This window comes from Meles meles, chromosome 8, assembly GCF_922984935.1.
Source record: "Meles meles chromosome 8, mMelMel3.1 paternal haplotype, whole genome shotgun sequence".
NCBI classification, from domain to species: domain Eukaryota; kingdom Metazoa; phylum Chordata; class Mammalia; order Carnivora; family Mustelidae; genus Meles; species Meles meles.
The window spans coordinates 56845525-56865974 of NC_060073.1; the positions used below are offsets into that span (position 1 = coordinate 56845525).

Sequence of the window (20450 nt, forward strand, 5' to 3'; positions counted from 1 at the left end):
CAGGTGTATGTATCAAAAAGTTCAGGTTAGAAGGTTATTAAAGAATTTGACGTACTGGACATCTCAGTGTGATGGTAAATAGGTTAAAAAATTATCTGTATGTATAAAAAAAAAAGAACCAGAATATTGGTAAAGAGTTAAAAATAAAAGTTGTATTTATGAAGTAGTGGTGGTTGTTCTCCTGTAGTCTTCTTTTTTTTTTCTTCCTTCCTGGTTGGTTTTCTGGGGGAGGGGCCTGCCACGTGGGTTTTCAGACAATGATGTTCCCTGAGTTAGGTCCTCCCGCTCCCCTCAAGGGGGTGAGCTCTTTTTTTTTTTTTTTTTTTTCAGGAAACTGTTTTTTTTCAGCCTTTTGTTCTCTGGGGGTTTTTATGTTCTTTCATCTGCTTTCTCTCACCTTGACAGCTTTTGATGGTTTTTGGAGGTTTAGAGGAGAGCAAACAGCACCCCAACCTCCCTCTCAGAGAGAAGCCTCAGACTGTTTTGCAAAAGCTGCTGGCAGAGTCGGTTCTGAGTCACTGTCCCTGGGAATGCAGGAGCTCCTCGTTGTACCCAAAACCAGGGCAGCGGTGGCTGTCTAGGCAGCTCCAGACCGCCAGAGGCGTTCCAAGCAGAGATGGCACACTGAGATTTTCCCGCTGTCCCAGGCTGGGAATGTCTGGTTTTTCCAGCTGCCAGAGCTCCAGGCTAGCGCCTATGAGCACCTATCCCAAGGGAGGGTGTGGGATGCGCGCGTTTCAGGATTGCCATCTGGCCAGGCTCCCAGCCCCTCACGGGAGCCAGACCCCACTCGTTCTCGGGCGCGCTGGCATTCAGGTGCACTGGCGGCTCAGGGACGGAGACCTGATTTCTCCGCCACACTCTCTCTGGCTCCGCGCCAGGGGAGGCTGTCCTGGGTCTGGGGACTTAGGTCCCTGACCCTAACTGCCCAGGTTCCCACTATTACCCCCCGCGATCCTTTGCTGTTTGTTTTTTGAGTGCTTTCAACCAGACTCCAAGTTAATGCTGGTCCCCAGACGCAGAGCACTCTCGTGTTGGGGTGTTACTTTCCGATCGGTCACCTCTGGTGGCTCCCTCCCCCTTTTGTTTATCTTCCGATATCAGTCGGACGTTCCCAGTCTGCTTTACCTGCCACTGGCGTCTTCTGCTCCTGTAGAGATCCAGACGTGTATAATTCTGATCTCAGGCTGATTTAATGGGTGGTCGGAGTTCTTTGGTAGGTAATCAGCTCACTTTAGGGTACAGGTTGAAATGGTGCCTCCTCCTACTTCCCCGCCATCTTGACTCCCCCCCAAGAACTTATATTCTTAATGTAAGAATACATTAAGCTAATATGTATTCTTAAAATCATTTATTTTAGTCAGAATGAGAGAGGGCAAAAAAATAGACACCTGTTGTTTCATTTTCACAATTCTACATCAGGTACATTTTTTTCCTTTCTTTCTTTTCTATTTCTTTCTTCCTTTCCTTTTTTTAACAGATGAGAAAACTGAATCCCATAGAATTTCATGAGACACTGACACAGCTTATATTATTTAGTAGCAAATATTTATTAATAAATCAAGATACTCAGGGGTGCATGGTGGCTTAGTAGGTTAAGCATCTGCCTTCAGCTCAGGTCACGATCTTGGAGTCCGGGGTGGAGCCTCATGTCAGGCTCCCTGGTCAGTGAGGAGTCTGCTTCTCTCTCTCCCTCTTCCCATCCTCCTGTTCTCTCTCTCACACTCACTCTTGCTCAAATAAATAAATCTTTTACAAAAATAAAAAATAAAAACAGATCTTTATACTTAATAACATTTATTTTCATGAATGTTTTATGAAACATTTATGTTTTCACACCAAGATGATTTCAAGAAAATAAACACAGTATTCGTGTACATTATTCAAGGTTCCATTGAATTGTGTGGAGAGACAGGACAGGAACCCAGAGACTCTGGACACAAAACTATCACTCTTAGTTATTAATTTTTATATCTTCTCCTGAATGAAGGGTGTTCAAATGGAGGGAAGGCAGGCAGTAAGGAAAAGATGGTGAGAATGGCGCAGATAAGCTTGAAGCATCAGCTGTAGCCAAGGCAAGAGGCACTACAAGGAAATTAGCGGGGGTGTAAGAAGGTTCAAGAGCTGGGTGAGCACAGACTACAGGGTCATTACATTTCACAGGGTTGAAATACGGAAAAGCTTCCTGAGAAAAGGAACATGAAGAGAATTTATAGATGAGAAGCCCGTGGTTGGTGTCACTCAAAAATGAGACAGTGCCAGCCTCATAGTCTAGGAAAGCTCCAACACAGTGGGGAGGGACAAACAGGGCCAGGATTAAGATGAAGGGATCAGAGGAGGATGACTCCTCAGAAGCATTATATTCAAGTTGATGTGACACCTTTTAATGCAGTAATCATATGTGGTAGAAACATAGAATAAACATGTTGATCATTTCAATCATGTCTATCATGAAATTTCACATTGGGTTCTGGGCATTTTCCTTCCTACACCTCCAGGATCTACCTCCCAGTAATGTTTCCCAAAACCCAATAACCAGGGAGCCCAGGAAACATTAATTGTTATTATATGCATTATTCGGTTTCCAACAGCACATACATCTCATTTGTCTTTGATCTGTAGAAACAGGCAGTGTATGTTGTACTTCGGAGATGATTTGGAGTTATGTAAGCTGCAGAAAAATTGGGGCTGGGTGAGAGACTTGACATAGCTTTATTCGTGACACCGTGAGAGGGATCTTGGGAATACCTTGAGTGAGAACTGGGAAGAATTCTGTTCTGTTCTTGGGGAAAGCAGAATATGTTTGTATGTGTTAGAAGGGAAAACATGGGTGTTGGAACATGAGACCTACTAGGAATGAAAAATTCTGAAAGGTGGTGAGAACAAGGTGGCTTGATGACACTGATTTCTCCTCACCTCAGTAGCATGACATGTGTCAGCTCTCAAATAATAAAAAAAACATAATCAAGACAAGCAAAGGAGGCAGCCCTGAAATCTCTTTCCCCTAAAGTATAGGGGAAGGACTGGGGACTATGGCGAGATAATGAACTGGTGAAGGAGATTATGCCCCAGACACCTGGCCACTCCCCATCAAACATGACCATATCATCACATGATGTCCCTTGTGTTCTCTCTCCATACCTAGAAATTGTGTCCTTTTCTCCTTTTAGCCCCCACCCACAAGACTCCCACTGCCACTTACTTGCTCCAGCATTCCTCACCTTTAAACATTTGCATTATCACTTTCAGATCAGGAATTCGGGACACTTTCTTTTGTTCCTTGATGAAAGTTTTTTGTTTCTTCAGAGTCAAGTTCTTACTCCTAAAGATGACAAAAATTGAAACCCACACTTCTGAATTTTTGTCCTTCCAAAATGACTGACCTCCTATTCACCCCATTGAAGAGTTTGAACCCTCCTCTCCAGAGACCCTAAGAAAGAGGACAGCAGACTTCTGACCTTGGAGCCAGAAGAAATGTGTTCATGTCTACATTCCCAGTCACCCTTTGTATGACTTTAGGAAAGTCTTGAGGTCTCAGGGACACAGTTTCTTCCTTCAAAAATTAGATCATCAACTTCTCCCTCTCGATTTCCTAGGAAGTTTATGAAATAATGGATATAACAAAACAAAACTTTGGTACCTTAAAAAAAACTTAATGTGTGGAAAAGTCATTACATGGATGTGGGTTCACTGCATGGATGTGGATTTCCAGGGCAGATGATCAGAAAGTAAGGTTGCAGAATCTGACTCCTGAATGGATGTTACCTTTCCATTCTGGCTTCTAAAGCATGTGACCAAGATGGATCACTTGTGTGGACTAAAGCCAAAATATTCCCTGAGATTCAAGTCTGTTTTTGGAGATCTAAACAGAGCCATATAGAAGGTCTCTTCAATTCCCAGGGCAGAAGTTTAAATATAAGGAAATTTTCTCCAATTCCAGGTGCTTGGCAGGTGAAGCAGACATAAACTTACCATGATAAGCCAAACACCTATGAAATAAAAGTACCTGAGTTAGATACGGGCATGCAAGTGGATAAAATTTAAGATGTCTGCCACCTCTTATCCCCAGTACTGCTACTGACCCACACTGTGACTTCCCACCACCCACATTCCCTCCCATAGTACCTGTTCCATTCTCAATAGTTATAGAACACTCAAACCATGATTTGTGAACAGAAATTTGGCATGTAACTACACCCAAATTGTCCTGCCTTGAGAGATATTTTATTCTAACTGATCATCACAAAACTCTAATGACTTTAAACCTCTTTTTACCACACGAAAGGACCATCTCTGATCCCCCACACATACCTTTCCATGATGTGATGCACATCCTAGGGAGAAAAGTGAAGACAGGAGTCAATGGGTAATAGAAACTCCCCCTTACAAAGCTTCATCACATCCCCACTAACCCCATGGTGGGAGTAAAGATGGTCCCAATGTGAGAGCAAATAAGTAAAAATAAGATCCAAGCTAATCATTCCAGAAGACTCATGTGAGGTTTTCAGATTTCCTAAAAGGTAGAAACAGCTTTGAGCCTTGCAGAATTATAGCATGAAGCTTCTAGTATTTGGAAATGAGACTAATTCATGAGGAAAACAACAGTTCTGTAATTTTTTCCTAAATGCATGAGATGGTTTGAATAATGCAATGCTTTTTTCATTTACTCAGTAGAAATGTAAAGTGATACACTATATTTGCCAAACACCAGGACAGGCTTTGGAGACTCAAAGATGAGTAAAAAAAAGAAAAGAAAAGAGTAAATAATTGTAGTATCCCTCAAGAAGTTTACAAGGCTTTATGGAGGATACAAGCAAATATATTGTAGGTGTTTTTCAATTTTCAATTATCTCCTCATTTTACACACTATCTACAGTTGACCTTGTCCAGTCTCTTAAATTCAACACACACATATGTGCACTTATTTCCAACTCTTTGTTTTTACTCAGTTTTGTCTTTTAGATGCTTGTTAAGATAGGCAGTAATAAAGAAACCACAGGAACTAGTAGGTTAGGATGTCTAATATGTAACTTACCACTCACCAACCAAATCATCTCATCTTTTATACTCCACTGTTCATAATTTTACCAATATCCACTCAACCACTGTCCTAAAATTACAATTTTTACCTGCACTTCAGGATCTACTGAGCAATTTAATCCACGTTCTTTTTTTTTGTTATTGTTTTAATTTTTAAAAGTTTTTATTTAAAATTCCAGTTAGTTAACAGTGTAATATTAGTTCAGTTTAGTGCACATTCTTAACAGTTTTTAGCTATCTGATTTTCTTTATCTTCACAGGTATTGTTTTGGTTGTTTAAACATATATTTACCAATATATTTGGTTTCCTTTACCTCAGCCTTACTTCTTTCATGTCACCAGAAATAGGCCAACAGGTGGGTCAATAAGTGCAAAAAAAAAAAAAAAAACAAAAAAAAAAAATGCTCTCTGTATTAGGGTTTTTATGTTGTATATGCCAAAAAAGAAAACCAGATTAAGTGGAGAAAAGGATTTAGGAGGGCAGTTATAACTTTAATCAAAGATGAATTTTGAACCTCAAACCCTATCATCAGGATCTGGTCTATGTCCTCCAAATTTTATTTATTCCCTCTATATTGACTTTACTCTCCATTCACGAAGGAAACTTGAATCTCCTGATATAAACTCCAGAAGAAAAGAGAACTTCTCTTCCCAGTTAAAAACAATAACAATATAGGGGGATAGGAGAAGAATAAATGAAACAAGATGGGACTGGGAGGGAGACAAACCATAAATGACTCTTAATCTCACAAAACAAACTGGGGGTTGCTGGGGGGAGGTGGGGTTGGGAGAGGGGGAGGGGTTATGGACATTGGGGAGGGTACGTGCTATCGTGAGTGCTGTGAAGTGTGCAAACCTGGTGATTCACAGACCTGTACCCCTGGGGATAAAAATACATTATATGTTTATTTAAAAAAAAAAAAAGAAAAAAGAAAAGAAAGGATGAATACTCAACTTTTGTAGCAACATGGACGGGACTGGAAGTGATTATGCTGAGTGAAATAAGTCAAGCAGAGAGAGTCAAGTATCATATGGTTTCACTTATTTGTGGAGCATAACAAATGACATGGAGGACATTGGGAGATGGAGAGGAGAAGGAAGTTGAGGGAAATTGGAAGGGGAGGCAAACCATAAGAGACTATGGACTCTGAAAAACAACCTGAGGGTTTTGAAGGGGCAGGGGTGGGAGGTTGGGGGAATCAGGTGGTGGGTAATAGGGAGGGCACGTATTGCATGGAGCACTGGGTGTTGTGCAAAAACAATGAATACTGTTATGCTGAAAAAAATAAATAAATTAATTAAATGTTAAAAAAAACAATAACAATAAACAATAAGAATAAAAACAACAACAAAATACAAACAGAAAACAAAAACCAAAAAACTCTTATGCCTGCATGTCATTGCTCTGCACTGATTAGGTACCCATATTAAATTATGCCTGTGTTGGAGCTGGAAGGAAATGAAACAATGTTGGAGGTGAGTTTCTATATCTTACTGAAGTTAATTTAGTATTAATCTGAAGTAGACCACGAGAGAGTAAGATGCATACTGTAATCACTAGAACAACCACTAGGGAAGGGAAAAAAAAATGAAAAAACAAACAAACAACAACAACAACAACAAAAACCCCCACAGAAATAGGAAAACTTAACATTTTATACTAGAAATACTTAAATCAAGCAAACCTAGTTAAGGAGAAAGGACAGTGAAAGCTACAGGTGACACATGGAAAAAAACCAGCAATATGAAAAATGTAAACACAGCTACATCAACATTAGCACTAAATGTTACTGTCTTAACACCCCCATTTAAAGGCAATGATTGTTGGACTGGATAAAAAGCAAGATTCAACTATTGCTATCTGTAAGAGATGATTTTGGATCCAAAGACTTGATCCAAAGATCAAGTGCCTATGTTAATATTACACAAAATAGACTTTAAGACAATAAATATTATGTGAGAATGAGAGGATAATTTCAGAATGATAAAAGGTTCAGTACATCAAGAAGGGATATAACAATTACAAATGTAAATGTACCCAACAGTAGAGCTTCAAAATACACAAAGCAAATCGAAAGGATTAAAAAGAAAAATAGAAAATTCAGTAGTTGTAGATTTCAATAGCTCACTCTAAATAATTGATAGAATAGTGTGTATGAAAACCATCAAAGGTACAGAAGACATGGATGATACTATTAACCAATTTGACCTAACAGACATCTATAGACTATTTAATCTAATAAATACAGAATACATATTCTTCTCAATTCACATAGGAAAATTTTCTGGACATACAATATTTTAGTCCATAAAACAAGTATCAGTATACTTAAATACTGAAAAAAATGTCTTTTCTGATTATGAAGAAATTATATTTGAAATCCATATCAGAAGAAAAAGTAAGAAATCAAGTATTGTTAAATTAAACTGCACACTTTCTAGGTATTTAACCAAAGAATGCAAAAATACTAATTTAAAGGGATACATGCACCCCAATGTTTCCAGCAGCATTATCTACAATGTCCAAGTTATGGAAATGGCACAAGTGTCCATCAATTGACAACTTGATAAAGAAGATGTGTTGTATATATATTATAATATATAAAAATTTATTTATGTATTTTATATATATGAGGATGTGGTATATATTTGTGTGGGGGATATGCATAGATAGATAGATAGATAGATGATAGATGATAGATGGATATGCCATGGAATATTACTTAGCCATACAAAAGAATGAAATCTTGCCATTTGCAACAACATGAATGGAACTAGAAAGTATTATGCTGAGTGAAATAAAATCAGTCAGAGAAAGACAAATATCATATGATTTCACTCATAGGTCAAATTTAAGAAACACAACAAATGAGGAAAGGGAAAAGAGAGAGAAAGAGAGACAAACCAAGAAAGAGACACTTAACCATAGAGAACAAACTGATGGTCAGAAGGGTAGGTGGGTTAAATAGGTGATGGGGATTCAGGAGGGCACTTGTGATGAGCACCTGGTAATGTATGGAAGTGCTGAATCACTATTTTGTACATCTGACACTGATACTAGACTGTATGTTAATTAACTGGAATTTAAATAAGTACATAAATAAATAATATAAAAATAAAAAAATATATGGAATAGATCTAAATCATTGCATTTATATCACTAAATACTGTATCAGAAATGATGGTCTCAAATAAGTAATCAAAGTTTTCTCTTTAAGAAACTAGGAAAAAATGAATACTGTTACTCTGAAAAAATAAATAAAATGGGAAAAAAAAAAGAAACTAGGAAAAAAATGGCAAACTAATCTTAATATACACACACACTTTTCTTCATACATGTACACCTCATATGTACCTCATATTCATGTATGCATACATTCTCATGTTCATACATCCATATACACATACACTCACAAAGTAAACAATAAAGATGAGACCAGACACAAATGAAATAGAAATGTTAAAAAAAAAAAAAGGCAGGGTGCCTGGGTGGCTCAGTTGGCTGAGCAGCAGCCTTTGGCTGAGGTGGTAATCTCAAGGCTCTGGAATCAAGCCCCTGTGGGTCTCCCTGCCCAGTGAGGAGTCTACTTCTCCCTCTCCCTCTGCCCCTCACCCCACTTATGCTCTCTCTCTCTCAAATAAATAAAGTCTTCAAGAAAAAAAAAAAAAGATTTAAAAAGTCAATGAAATAATAAAGTTTATTCTTGAAGAAAATTAAAAAAAAAAAATGACCAAAGACAACTAAACTGTCCAAGAAAAAAAGAGAAAAAGCACATCATCAAAATCAGGACTAAAAGAGGGGACATTACTGTGTGTGCTATAGAAATTAGAGGGCTTATAAGGGATTAGTATGACTACCTTTATGTCTACAAATCAGGCAACTTTAGAGTGGACAAATCCCTACAAAGACATTTATTATCAAAATCTAACTTAATCATGGTAAAAAATATAAGTAATCCTAATATATATTTTTAAATATTATTTTAACCCTTTTGAAAAAGAAATAGGATGAGATGGCTTCACTGGTGAATTCAATTGAATATTTAAAGACAAAATAATACTAGTACTTCACACTTTGTTTTTTGTTTTTTTTTTTTTTCAGGAAATAGAAAAAGAGGGAGAAAAATCTTAGTTTATTCTATGAGGGGGAAAAATAGGGTCTTAGAATGTGACATTCACTTGTTTGTGATCAAGCTGATTCATGAAGAGGTACCTGAGAAGTCCTTAGCAATACATCACTGATCACAGAGGCCTCTAGACTATCCCTGGATACCATGCAAATTCAGCCTGCCAGATTTCTGCACTGCACTTGATAAATAAATATGAGATTGTCCCTTGTTATTTATTCCTATAACCTCTGTCACAGATACAGGAAAGGAGATACTGCAAGGCCAAAGGAACCTTAGTGTCATCATCAGGAAGAGCAAAGAAACATGGGAGAGAAGGAAACTCGGTCTTCATTTTTTCTCAAATCTCAGATGCTGGGGCTTCTTCCTGAGTCTTACCTGCAGCATGTCTACTGTTGACCCCTGAAGCCGATGCTCTAGTTCTGAAATCAGGTCTTTCACCATCTGGCTGTGCTGGGCCAGCTCATCCTCCACTGAGTCCAAGGAGTCGAGAACAGTTTTCTCCTGGCTGTCCAGCTTCTGCACTATCTTCTGCTCCTCATGCTCCAGCATAGCCTTCAGTTTTTTAAACTGTGTCTGGATACACCTTTTCTCATTTTGCATATGATTCTTCAGGAATGAGAAAGAGAGAGTGGTAGTCAGGCTATCGGCCAGAGACCAGGAGCCAGAAAGAGAACTATTTTCTTTGGAAACTTCTTACTGGGAAATGGGAGAGAAGCAAGGGAGCAATTCTTGGGGATGCTGACTTATCCCATTATTTTTTCTCCATCACATTCCAAAATAATGGCCTCAAGTTTACATTATTGAAGCTAACCTAAGCCCAAAGAGAATCCTTGGGTGTGGCTCTGCTTTCACACAGCTGTCCAGGACAACCAAGTCTCTTTGCCTTACTCCTGACTCCCATCCTCTCACCCTCGGCTGAAAGTTGAACAATACAGACAGAACCATGAATCATTCCTAACTGTCTTCCCCCAGGAGGGTCAAATACTCAAAATCATAACAGGAATTTAACACAGAACTCACTAGCCATCCTCTATGTGAATACCTCCCCTTAAATGTCTGTGTTCATTTATAACATGTTCATTTTTCAGCCCCCACCTTTATCAGGGAAAAGATAAAGGACTAACCAAATGACTTTTGGTCATACTGACTATCATGAAACAAAAAGGAAGGGAGCTCCTTGTGACTAAAACCCAAGGTCCTGTCTATATTTTTGTCTCACTCAGGAAGTATCTCTCCCTACCTTCCAGGAGGTTCTCTGTTCTCCGAGGTTAGCTTTCAACATCTCTGCTTCCTGCTGCTCCTCCCTCACCTTCTGCAGAGCTGTCTGGAGCTTCTCCTATGGAGAGGAGTCACACCAGAGTCAAGCTGTCAGATTTCTAAGTGTCAGCATAGAGTATAAATGGGAAAAATATTAGGCCAATGTCCAAAGAGACTAGAGTTTACAGAATTAGTGAGAACAGCAATTAGAAACTATGACTTGGAAGAAAACGTGACATGATAAATGTGTTCTTTAAGGCCCAGATGATGAGCACTGGGTGTTATTTGCAACTAATGGATCATTGAACACTACATCAAAAACTAATGATGTACTTACTATATGTTGGCTAACTAAACATAATAATAAAAAAAATCTTTTCAGCATCTACAGAAATACTTTTTTTATATATAAATGTATCAATTATATTAACAAAACTGCATTCTATTCAGAAAACTATATTAAAAGATTTCCCAGTATTTTATTATTGCATTTAAAAAAATAAACCAAAATTAATCAAGAGGAGAAAAAAAAGACCCAGGTGATAGACTTCACCAACCCTCATCAAAAAGAGAGGATGATTCTGTTTGTACTATGAAAACAAACCAAGCCCTCCAGCAAAGAAAGAACTTACATCTCCATCCACCCTCCTGTTCAAATCGGTGATGAGGGTCTCTCTTGGGCACTACATCTCCGCCCATCTAGCACAAGGTATAAAAGTATCTACTTTTGACTAAATCTGTACTGTAGGTTTATCCTTTTGTAATTTAATGAATGCACAAAAATGTCCTTCAGGAAAAAAAAATTAAATGTTCATCAGGCCTTTAGAAGGTGAGAATAGAAAGAAAAGACATCAGAGGCCTCAGGTCTATGATGACAAGGTAATGAAAGTTGAATGCAAAGTGGAGATTTCTCATCAAGTTCTATTTCCTGCCCTGTGTTCCCTCTATACTGGTCTCTTACCTGGTACTCTGGGACAGCCTCATCCACGGGGACCGTTTGGTGACCACAGTGCTCCTGAGACCGTTCACAAACCCAGCAAATGACCTTCCCATCCTTCTTACAGAAGAGCAAGAGCTTCTCTTCATGGCGTTCACAGAGATTTCTCTTTTGCCCCTCCTCGGAGCTCACCTTGACCTCACGGAGCCTCTCCACTATGTTGGCCACATGCCAATTAGGCCGCAGCTCCCTAGCACAGTAATCAAATCTGCACACAGGGCAATTGGTGCTCTTCCCTTCCTGGCTCGTCTCAGAATCCTTGTTCACTGCAGTGATGCAGGCTTTGCAGAAGCTGTGGCCACAGTCCAGGCTCAGGGGTTCCTTCAGAAGGTCCAGGCAGATGGGGCAGGTCACCTCCTCCTTTATGTTTGTCAGGAGTTTAAAAGCCATAATAGCTGCTCCTTTGCTCCTATCTCTCCTGATCTCAGTGATTCCTCTTGCTCACAGATCCCTGCATGATTGGGAAGGTTAAAAGGGGGCAGAGCTGGAAAGGTAAGAATAAAATTATACTAATTGTGTAGAAATCAAGGACAAGCCCAAAACATAATATTGAAGGACAAGAAAGATAGAGAAGGGAGGAGTAGGGGACCCCATTTCAACCAGTCCCTTGAATTTAGCTGGATACCTACCAAACCATTCTGAACACCTGTGACATCAGCCTGAGATATAAGAATGTACTGGGATCTCTGCAAGCAGAAAAGCAGGGCCTGTCATGAAGTGGGAAGGGCAGAGTTGTGACTCAGGACTCTGCAGGAAGATATCAGAAGATAAGCAGAAGGGGGCAGAAACCACCATAAGCTGGCTTCTGGAAAGTGATATAACACTGGAATACAAAAGCATAGTGCACCAGGGTCAGCAAAAACTTTCAGAGCAGTAGCAGCTGGGAAAGGGCTTTAGAGCAGTGCCCAGACATGATCCAGGAGCTGAAGGTGCATGCACAAACCCATGGCTCCTTGACGTTTTAGAAGCACAAAGGGTAGGGCCATGCGGGGGCCCCTGGGATCACCTCTGGGAGAATCACTGTGGACATGAATCACAGGGCGCTGCAGTTCTCAGCAGCACATACAGAAACAGAGACTCTGCATCCTGGAGGGCTCCGTGAAGAGCAGACTGTGATTTCTATGTTCTGGGACAGAGGTTTGGGTGCAGCCATTTTTGCTCTGACCCTCTGAAGAGGTACAGAAAGCCACCAGAGAACAAAAGCTCAAATAAAAACAAAAGCTCCAGTAAGCCCATCCCCTGTAAGGGGCAGTACAACTCCTCCTAAGCAGGGCTGCCTGAGAAACAGCATGGCAGGACCCTCCCTCCAGAAGACAGGATGGAAGAACAAGGGGACAACATCACTATGGATGCCATAAGATTGTAAAATCCCAGTATCAGGGGAAAATATACTGAGATCCAGGCATTGCCTTAAAGTTTATTTATTTTTCAAATACAACTCTCTATTTTTTGTTATTCTTTCTCTTACACTTCTCTGTTTTTTCTTTTTGCCTTTTTCTCATTTCAACCAGATCTTTAATATAACAACTTCTACTTCATAGCGGTTATCTTTTTTTAAAGATTTTACTTATTCATTTGACAGAGAGATAGAGAGCACAAATAGGCAGAGTAGCAGGCAGAGGGAGAGGGAGAAGCAGGCCTCCTGCTGAGCAAGTAGCCTGACATGGGACTTGATCCTAGGGCCCTGGGATCACAACCTGAGCTGAAGGCAGATGCTTAACTGACTGAACCACCTAGACACCCTTTATAGTAGCTTTTTTTTTTTAAAAGATTTTATTTATTTATTTGACAGACAGAGATCACAGGCAGGCAGAGAGAGAGAGGAGAGAGCAGGCTCCCCATTGAGCAGAGAGCCCGATGCGGGGCTCGATCCCAGGACCCTGGGATCATGACCTGAGCCGAAGGCAGAGGCTTTAACCCACTGAGCCACCCAGGCGCCCCTTATAGTAGCTTTTTAACCTGTACTTTTTCACATCTATATTTTTTATACATATATGCTTCATTGTAGTCCTTTTTTCTCTATTCAATATGACCTTTTTATATACACAAGTTTTACTTTCCCTATAATTTTGAGAAGTAGTGTCCTCTAACAAACAGACCAAAATATGCCCAGGAACAAATGAAACACCATACTTTGTCCACACTGAGTGATTATAGCCCTCCTTCCCCTCATCCCACTTTTTAAAAAAATTTTAATTTTTAAAAAATTTTTAATTTTATAAATTTAATTCTTGTGTTTCATTTTGGCTTTGTTTATTTGGTGGCGGCTTCCAACTGCTCTGGATTTTCCTAGGGTGCATCTTGCTAGGCTTGTGGTTGATATTTTGGATTCTGTACATTCCCTCAACCATCCCTCAACAGAATGAATATGAGGAGGAACTCCCAACAAAGAAAAGAACCAGAGACAATGTCCCCTGCCACATATCTAATGGATATGGATATAAGCAAGATGTCAGAGATAGACTTCAGGGTAGCAATCATGAAGTCAATAGTTAAGCTTGAAGAAAGCATTAATGAAAATACAGAAGCTCTAAGGGCAGAAATAAGATCTAATCAGGCTGAACTTAAAAATAGTATGAATGAGATGCAGTGAAAACTGGATTTTCTAACAGCCAAGGTAAATGAGTCAGAAGAATGAATTACTAATCTAGAAGATAAGGTGATAGAAAGGAAGGAAGCCAAGGAGGATAGGGATAGGCAGCTGGAAGCCCATAAGAACTGACTTAGAGAGATGAAGGATGCCATAAATGTTCCAGTGTCAGAATTATTGGAATCCCTGAGGGGGTGGAGAAAGAGAGAGGACTAGTAGGTATATTTCACCAAATCATAGCTGAGAACTTCCCTAATCTAGGGAAGGAGACAAGCATCCATGTCCAAGAGGCAGAGAGGACCCCTTCCAAGATCAATAATACAAGACCCAGTCATAAAATAGTGAAACTTACAAATCTTAGAGCCAAGGAAGCTATGCTGAGAGCAGCTGAGGGAAGAGATTTCTTATGTATGGAGGGAGGAATATCAGAATAACATTAGACCTGTCCACAGAGACCTGGCAAGCCAGAAAGAGTCGGCAAGACATATTCATGGTACTAAGTGAGATGAACATGCACCCAAAAATACTTTACCCAGCAAGGCTATCATTCAGAATGGATGGAGAGACAAAGAGCTTCCAGGACCAGCAGAACATGAAAGAATATGTGACCACCAAGTTAGCCCTGCAAGAAATATTATGGGGGATTCTATAAAAGAAGACCCCTAGAGTAATATAGACCAGAAATTTACAGAGTCAATCTGTAGAAACAAGGACTTTACAAGCAGTATAATGGTACTAAGTTCATATCTTTCAATAGTTACTATCAATGTGAATGGCCTAAATGCTCCAATGATATGGCACAGGATTTCAGATTGATAAAAAGACAGTATCCATCCATATGCCCTCTACAAAGAGACTCACTTTGAACCTAAAGACACCCCCAGATCGAAAGTGTGGGGATGGAGAACCATTTATCGTGCCAAGAGACCTCAAAAGAAAGCTGGAGTAGCAATTCTCATATCAGACAAACTAGACTTTAAACCAAAGACTGTAGTAAGAGATGTAAAGGGACACTATATCATACTTAAAGGGTCTATCCAACAAGAAGATCTAACAATTGTAAATATCCATGCCCCCAAGTGGGAGCAGCCAACTACATAAACCAGCCATTAAACAAAATAAAGAATCATATTGATAATAACACATTAATAGTAGGAGACCTCAACACTCCACTCTCAGCAATGGACAGATCATCTAAGCAAAAAATCAATAAAAAACAAGACCTTTGAATGACACACTGGAACAGATGGACTTCATAGATAATTACAGAACATCCCATCCTAAAAATCAGAACACTCATTCTTCCTGAGTGCACATGGAACTTTCTCCAGAACAGACCACATACTGGGTCTCAACTGATACCAAAAGATTGAGATTATTCCCTGCATGTTATCAGACCACAATGCTTTGAAACTGGAACTCAACCATAAGAAAAAAATTGGAAGGAATTCAAACACTTGGAAGCTAAAGAGCATTCTTCTAAAGAATGATTGGGTCAACAAGGATATTAAAGAAGAACTTAAACAATTCATGGAAAATAATGAGAATGAATACACATCAGTCCAAAACCTATATGATACCATAAGGCGGTCCTAAGGGGGAAATACATAGGCATCCAAACCTTTCTCATAAAATTAGAAAAACAAATGCACAAGCTAACCTTACACCTTAAGGACCTGGAGAAAGAAGAGCAAATAAAACTTAAATCAAGCAGAAGAGAAGTAATAAAGATTAAGGCAGAGATTAATGAAATAGAAACCAGAAGAACAGTAAAACAGATCAACAAAACTAGAAGCCGGTTCTTTGAAAGAATTAATAAGATCAAGAAACCTCTAATGAGACTTATCCAAAAGAAAAGAGAAAGGACCCAAATTCATAAAATCATAAATGAAAGGGGAGAGATCACAACCAACACCAAGGAAATAGAAACAATGATCAGAAATTATTATCAGCAACTATATGCCAACAAATTAAGCAACCTGGAAGAAATGGATGCCCTCCTGAAAACTTAAAACCACCAAGACTGAAACAGGAAGAAACAGACAATATGAATAGTCCAATAACCAGTAATGAAATAGAAGCAGTAATCAAAGACTTCCCAAAAAACACGAGTCTGGAACCAGGTGGTTTCTCAGGGGAATTCTACCAAACATTTAAAGAAAAAATAGTACCTATTCTACTGAAGCTGCTTCAAAAAACAGAAACAGATGGAAAACTTCCAAACTCATTCTATGAGGCCAGCATTACCCTGAATCCAAAACCAAACAAAGACTCCACCAAAAAGAATTACAGACCAATATTCCTGATGAACATGAGTTCCAAAATACTCTGCAAGATCCTACCCAATAGGATCCAATAGTACATTAAAAAAATTAACCACTATAACCTAGTGGGATTTATTCCTGGGAGGCAAGGGTAGCTCAACATTCACAAATGAATCAACATGATAGAGTACATTAATAAAAGAAAAGGTAAGAACAATATGATCTTCTCAATTGATGCAGAAAAATTATTTGACAAAATACAACATCTTTTCCTGATTAAAACTCTTCAGAGTGTAGGGATAGAGGGAATATTCCTCAATATCATAAAAGCCATCTATGAAAAACCCACAACAAATATCATTCTCAATGGGGAAAAACTGAGAGCTTTTCCCCCAAGGTCAGGAACACGGCAGAGCTATTCACTATCACCACTGCTATTCAACATAGTCCTAGAAGTTCTAGCCTCAGCAATCAGACAACAAAACAAACGAAAAAAAAAGGCATTCAAATTGGCAAAGAAGTCAAACTCACTCTCTTCACAGATGACAGGATACTTTATGTGGAAAACCCAAAAAAGACTCTACCCTCAAATTACTAAAACTCATACAGCAAAATCAATGCACAGAAATAAATTGTTTTTCTATACACTAACAGTGCAACTGTAGAAAGAGAAACTAAGAAATTGATTCCATTTATAATAGCACACACACACAAAAAAAACATAAGATACCTAGGAATAAACCTAACCAAAGAGGTAAAGGATCTATATCCAGAAATTATAGAACACTTAAAAAAGAAATTGAGGAAGACACAAATGAGAAAAAGACACAAATGAAAAGACACAGATGAGAAAACATTCCATGCTCATGGACTGGAAGAATAAACATTGTTAAAATGTCATCCTACCCAGAGCAATCAACACTTTCAATGCCATCCCTATTAAAATACCATTGGCATTTTTCAAGAAGCTGGAACAAACAATCCTAAAATTTGTATGGAACCAGAAAAGACCCCAACTCACCACGGGAATATTGAAAAAGAAAAACAAAGCTAGAAGCATCATGTTGTCTGACTTCAATCTATATTACAAAACTGTGATCACCAAGGCAGCATAGTATTGGCACAAAACAGAATCATAGACAAATGGAACAGAATAGAGACTCCAGAAATGGATCCTCAATTCTATGGTCAACTAATCTTCAACAAATCGGGAAAAAAAATTTTTTTAAAAAGACAGTGTCTTCAATAAGTGGTGCTGGGAAAGTTGGACAGCTACATACAGAAGAATGAAACTGGACCATTCTCTTACACTAAACACGAAGATAAACTCAAGATGGATGAAAGACCTAAATGTGAAACAGAAATCCATCAAACTCCTAGAGGAGAACATATGCAGTAACCTCTTCGACATCAGCCACAGCAACTTCTTTCAAGACACGTTTCCAAAGGCAAGGGAAACTAAAGCAAAAATGAACATTTGGGATTTCATCAAGATAAAAAGCTTCTGCATAGTATAGAAAACAGTCAGTGCAATTAAGAGGCAACCTATGGAATGGGAGAAGATATTTGCAAATGACATTACAGATAAAGGGCAGGTATCCAAGATCTGTAAAGAACTTCTCAAACCCAACACACACAAAACAGATAATCACATCAACAAATGGGCAGAAGACATGAGCAGACACTTCTTCAAAGACGACATATAAATGCCTAACTAGACACATGAAAAAAAATGTTCAATATCACTAGCCATCAGGGAAATACAAATCAAAACCACAATGGGCTATCACATTACACCAGTTACAATGGCAAAAATTAGCAAGGCAGGAAACAACAAATATTGGCACTGATGTGGAGAAAGGGGAACCCTCTTATGCTGTCGGTGGGAATGCAAGCTGCTATAGCCACTCTGCAAAATGGTGTGGGGGTTCCTCAAGACATTAAAAATCAAGCTACCCTACAACCCAGCAATTGCACTACTAAGTATTTACCCCAAAGATACAGATGTAGTGAAAAGAACCCCAATGTTCATAGCAGCAATGTCCACAATAACCAAACTGTGGGAGGAGCCAAGATGCCCTCCAGAAGATGAATGGATAAAGATGTGGTTCCTGTATACAATGGAATACTCCTCACCCATCAGAAAGGATGAATACCCACCATTCACACTGACATGGATGCAACTGGAGGGGATTATGCTAAGTAAAATAAGTCAAGCAGAGAAAGTCAATTATCATATGGTTTCACTCGTATGTAGAAGGAATGGTACAGAGAACCATGGGGAAGGGAGGGAAAACTGAAGGAGAAGGAATCAGAGAAGGGGTGGAACCATGACAGACTGTGGACTCTGGGAAACAAACTGAAGGTTTTAGAGGGAAGGAGGGTGGGGGAATGGGGTAACAGGGTAATGGGTATTAAGGAGAGCACATGTTCTGATGAGCACTGGGTGTTGTATGTAACTAATGAATCACTGGACACTACATCAAAAACTAATGATGTACTATACAGTGGCTAACTGAACATAATAAAGTAAGATTAAATTAAATTAAATTTAGAAAAGATACCACATTTGGAAAGTTATTCCCTTGCCCCTGATCTCTTGGGTGGCCTCTGCTCCTGGGTGGCAGATATGGCCCTGGGAGTGGATGAGTAAGGTTAGTGATTTGGGCTTGCCAGCTGTCACCCCATCAAGCTCCTAAGCACAGTCAAACCAAAGTGATGAGAATTTATCTAGAGTCATGCAGAAATGCTACAGTGTTAGCGAGTGGGCACTAAGATGTTAGGATTCAAAGATCCCTCTGCCTTTGTTCTTGCTGTGGAGAGAAGGAACTTTCTACCTCTGAAAAGCAGAGGATCTCGTTGGTCCTCAGCGACATGCAATTCAGAATTATAGAATGGGAAGGAGAATCTCCAGGGTAGAATCAACCTGTAGAAATAATGGTATCTCCAGGAAAGCACAAAGCCTTTCAAGCCTTCAAACTTCCCTTCTTTGAGGACTGCCCTTCCCCCAACTTCCCCAGGCCTCTTCCCATCCACCCCACCCCCACACTCTTTGCAGGAAGTTTACAAGCTGGGTGTTGCCCTTATCCACCCTTCACTGCAGCTGCCTGAACACACATTAAACTCACTCCAAAATTCAGTTCTCCCCACCTCTGCCCTCTGCAAACCAGTCCACACACCTTCAGACACCAGGTGAGAAGTCGTGGCTCCCTGGGGGAAGCGTGGAGGTAGGCCAGAGTGCGGTCAGGATTCTCTGAGCAAACTAGGGGCCAATCTCCACCAAGCTCTAAGTGAAAATGAAAATTAAATTCTCCTGTACTGGCAGGAAGAGGAGGAGAGATGCCACAGACCAATGGGAGGCCTGAGTATGGGACTCCAGGAAGTGACAAGGCTTCGTGCCCAGGGCCAGTCCGATGAACCCGTGGTTGAACTCGTCTGTTCCACTCTTAGAGGATGCTCTCATGTCTTTTCAAGGTAATCAGTTCTTTGGAGCACTAGGCTTACCTGAACAATATAATTTCACACAAATCCGCCTAACTTTTTCTTCCCAGAAATGAGCTTTCCTGTGGAGGGGAATAAAATTCCTCCTTTACCACAAAGAGCGACCCATGCTGAAGGCTGCCCTGAGACAGCCCTGGGGACATGCTCTCTACTATTCTGTATTCACCTAAATTAAGTTAATCCTATTAGGCATATGAGAGGGAAGGGCTATGCGACTCTGAAATTTCTTCCATGGGATTGTCAGTGACTATCCCAAACTGGCAGCACGGTGAGGCTGACCTTCAGAATTTGGGTTCAGTACTGCCCAAATAACCCTTCTGCTAAAGATGCTGGGGAGATAAAACTGTAGGCAGTGTCATTTGCTGGGCAATGCCATCTATTATTATTTAACATATAATCTTTATAACCTTAGCATAATAAAAATGAATCAGGAAAATCATTGTGGAGTGATGAGGGAACAGAAGGCTGGCTGAGGACAAAGCAAAGGCTGACACCCTCCAACCTTCCCCCACCCCCACTCCTGGGTGGGACATATGTGACATTCTCTAGGAATCTCCCACCCACCTTAATGTTAATACCTTGCTAGAGGGCAAAAGGACCTTGGCAATAGCAAGGCCTCTGGTATCCAGTATCTTGTAGGTCATCTTTAGCATACGAAAGTTCTGTTGAAA

At 39.7% G+C, this 20450-nt stretch overlaps 1 protein-coding gene across 5 annotated transcripts; it reads right to left on the minus strand.

Moving 5' to 3' along the window:
• Positions 1-1299: 1299 nt before the first annotated feature.
• On the minus strand, positions 1300-20217 carry LOC123949808 (tripartite motif-containing protein 5-like). 5 transcript variants are annotated; one of them, XR_006820083.1, is made up of 8 exons: positions 19458-20214; positions 11389-11908; positions 10411-10506; positions 9546-9776; positions 4312-4334; positions 3973-3989; positions 3222-3322; positions 1300-1749 (listed from the first exon to the last, which is right to left on the minus strand). XR_006820083.1 is itself a non-coding variant. In XM_046017456.1 (7 exons), the coding sequence occupies exons 2-7, from the start codon at positions 11812-11814 to the stop codon at positions 1736-1738; spliced, it is 891 nt and encodes a 296-aa protein (XP_045873412.1). In that variant the 5' UTR covers positions 11815-11908; positions 19458-20211; the 3' UTR covers positions 1302-1735. The 5 variants fall into 5 exon arrangements, 4 of the variants coding, with proteins under 4 accessions (XP_045873412.1, XP_045873411.1, XP_045873410.1 ...); XM_046017456.1 differs by lacking the exon at positions 3973-3989 and having other exon boundaries at positions 1302-1749; positions 19458-20211; XM_046017455.1 differs by lacking the exons at positions 1300-1749; positions 3973-3989 and adding an exon at positions 1757-2671 and having other exon boundaries at positions 11389-11875; positions 19458-20215.
• Between the last annotated feature and the right edge of the window lie 233 nt (positions 20218-20450).

Coding starts and splice junctions, on each gene's coding strand:
- LOC123949808 (XM_046017455.1), bottom strand. CDS start 11,814: ATGGCTTTTAAACTCCTGACAAACATAAAGGAGGAGGTGACCTGCCCC. Junction 9,777..10,410: donor AACAGAGAACCTCCTGGAAG/GTAGGGAGAGAT, acceptor TCATTCCTGAAG/AATCATATGCAAAATGAGAA. Junction 4,335..9,545: donor CAACAGTAGACATGCTGCAG/GTAAGACTCAGG, acceptor TTTTCTCCCTAG/GATGTGCATCACATCATGGA.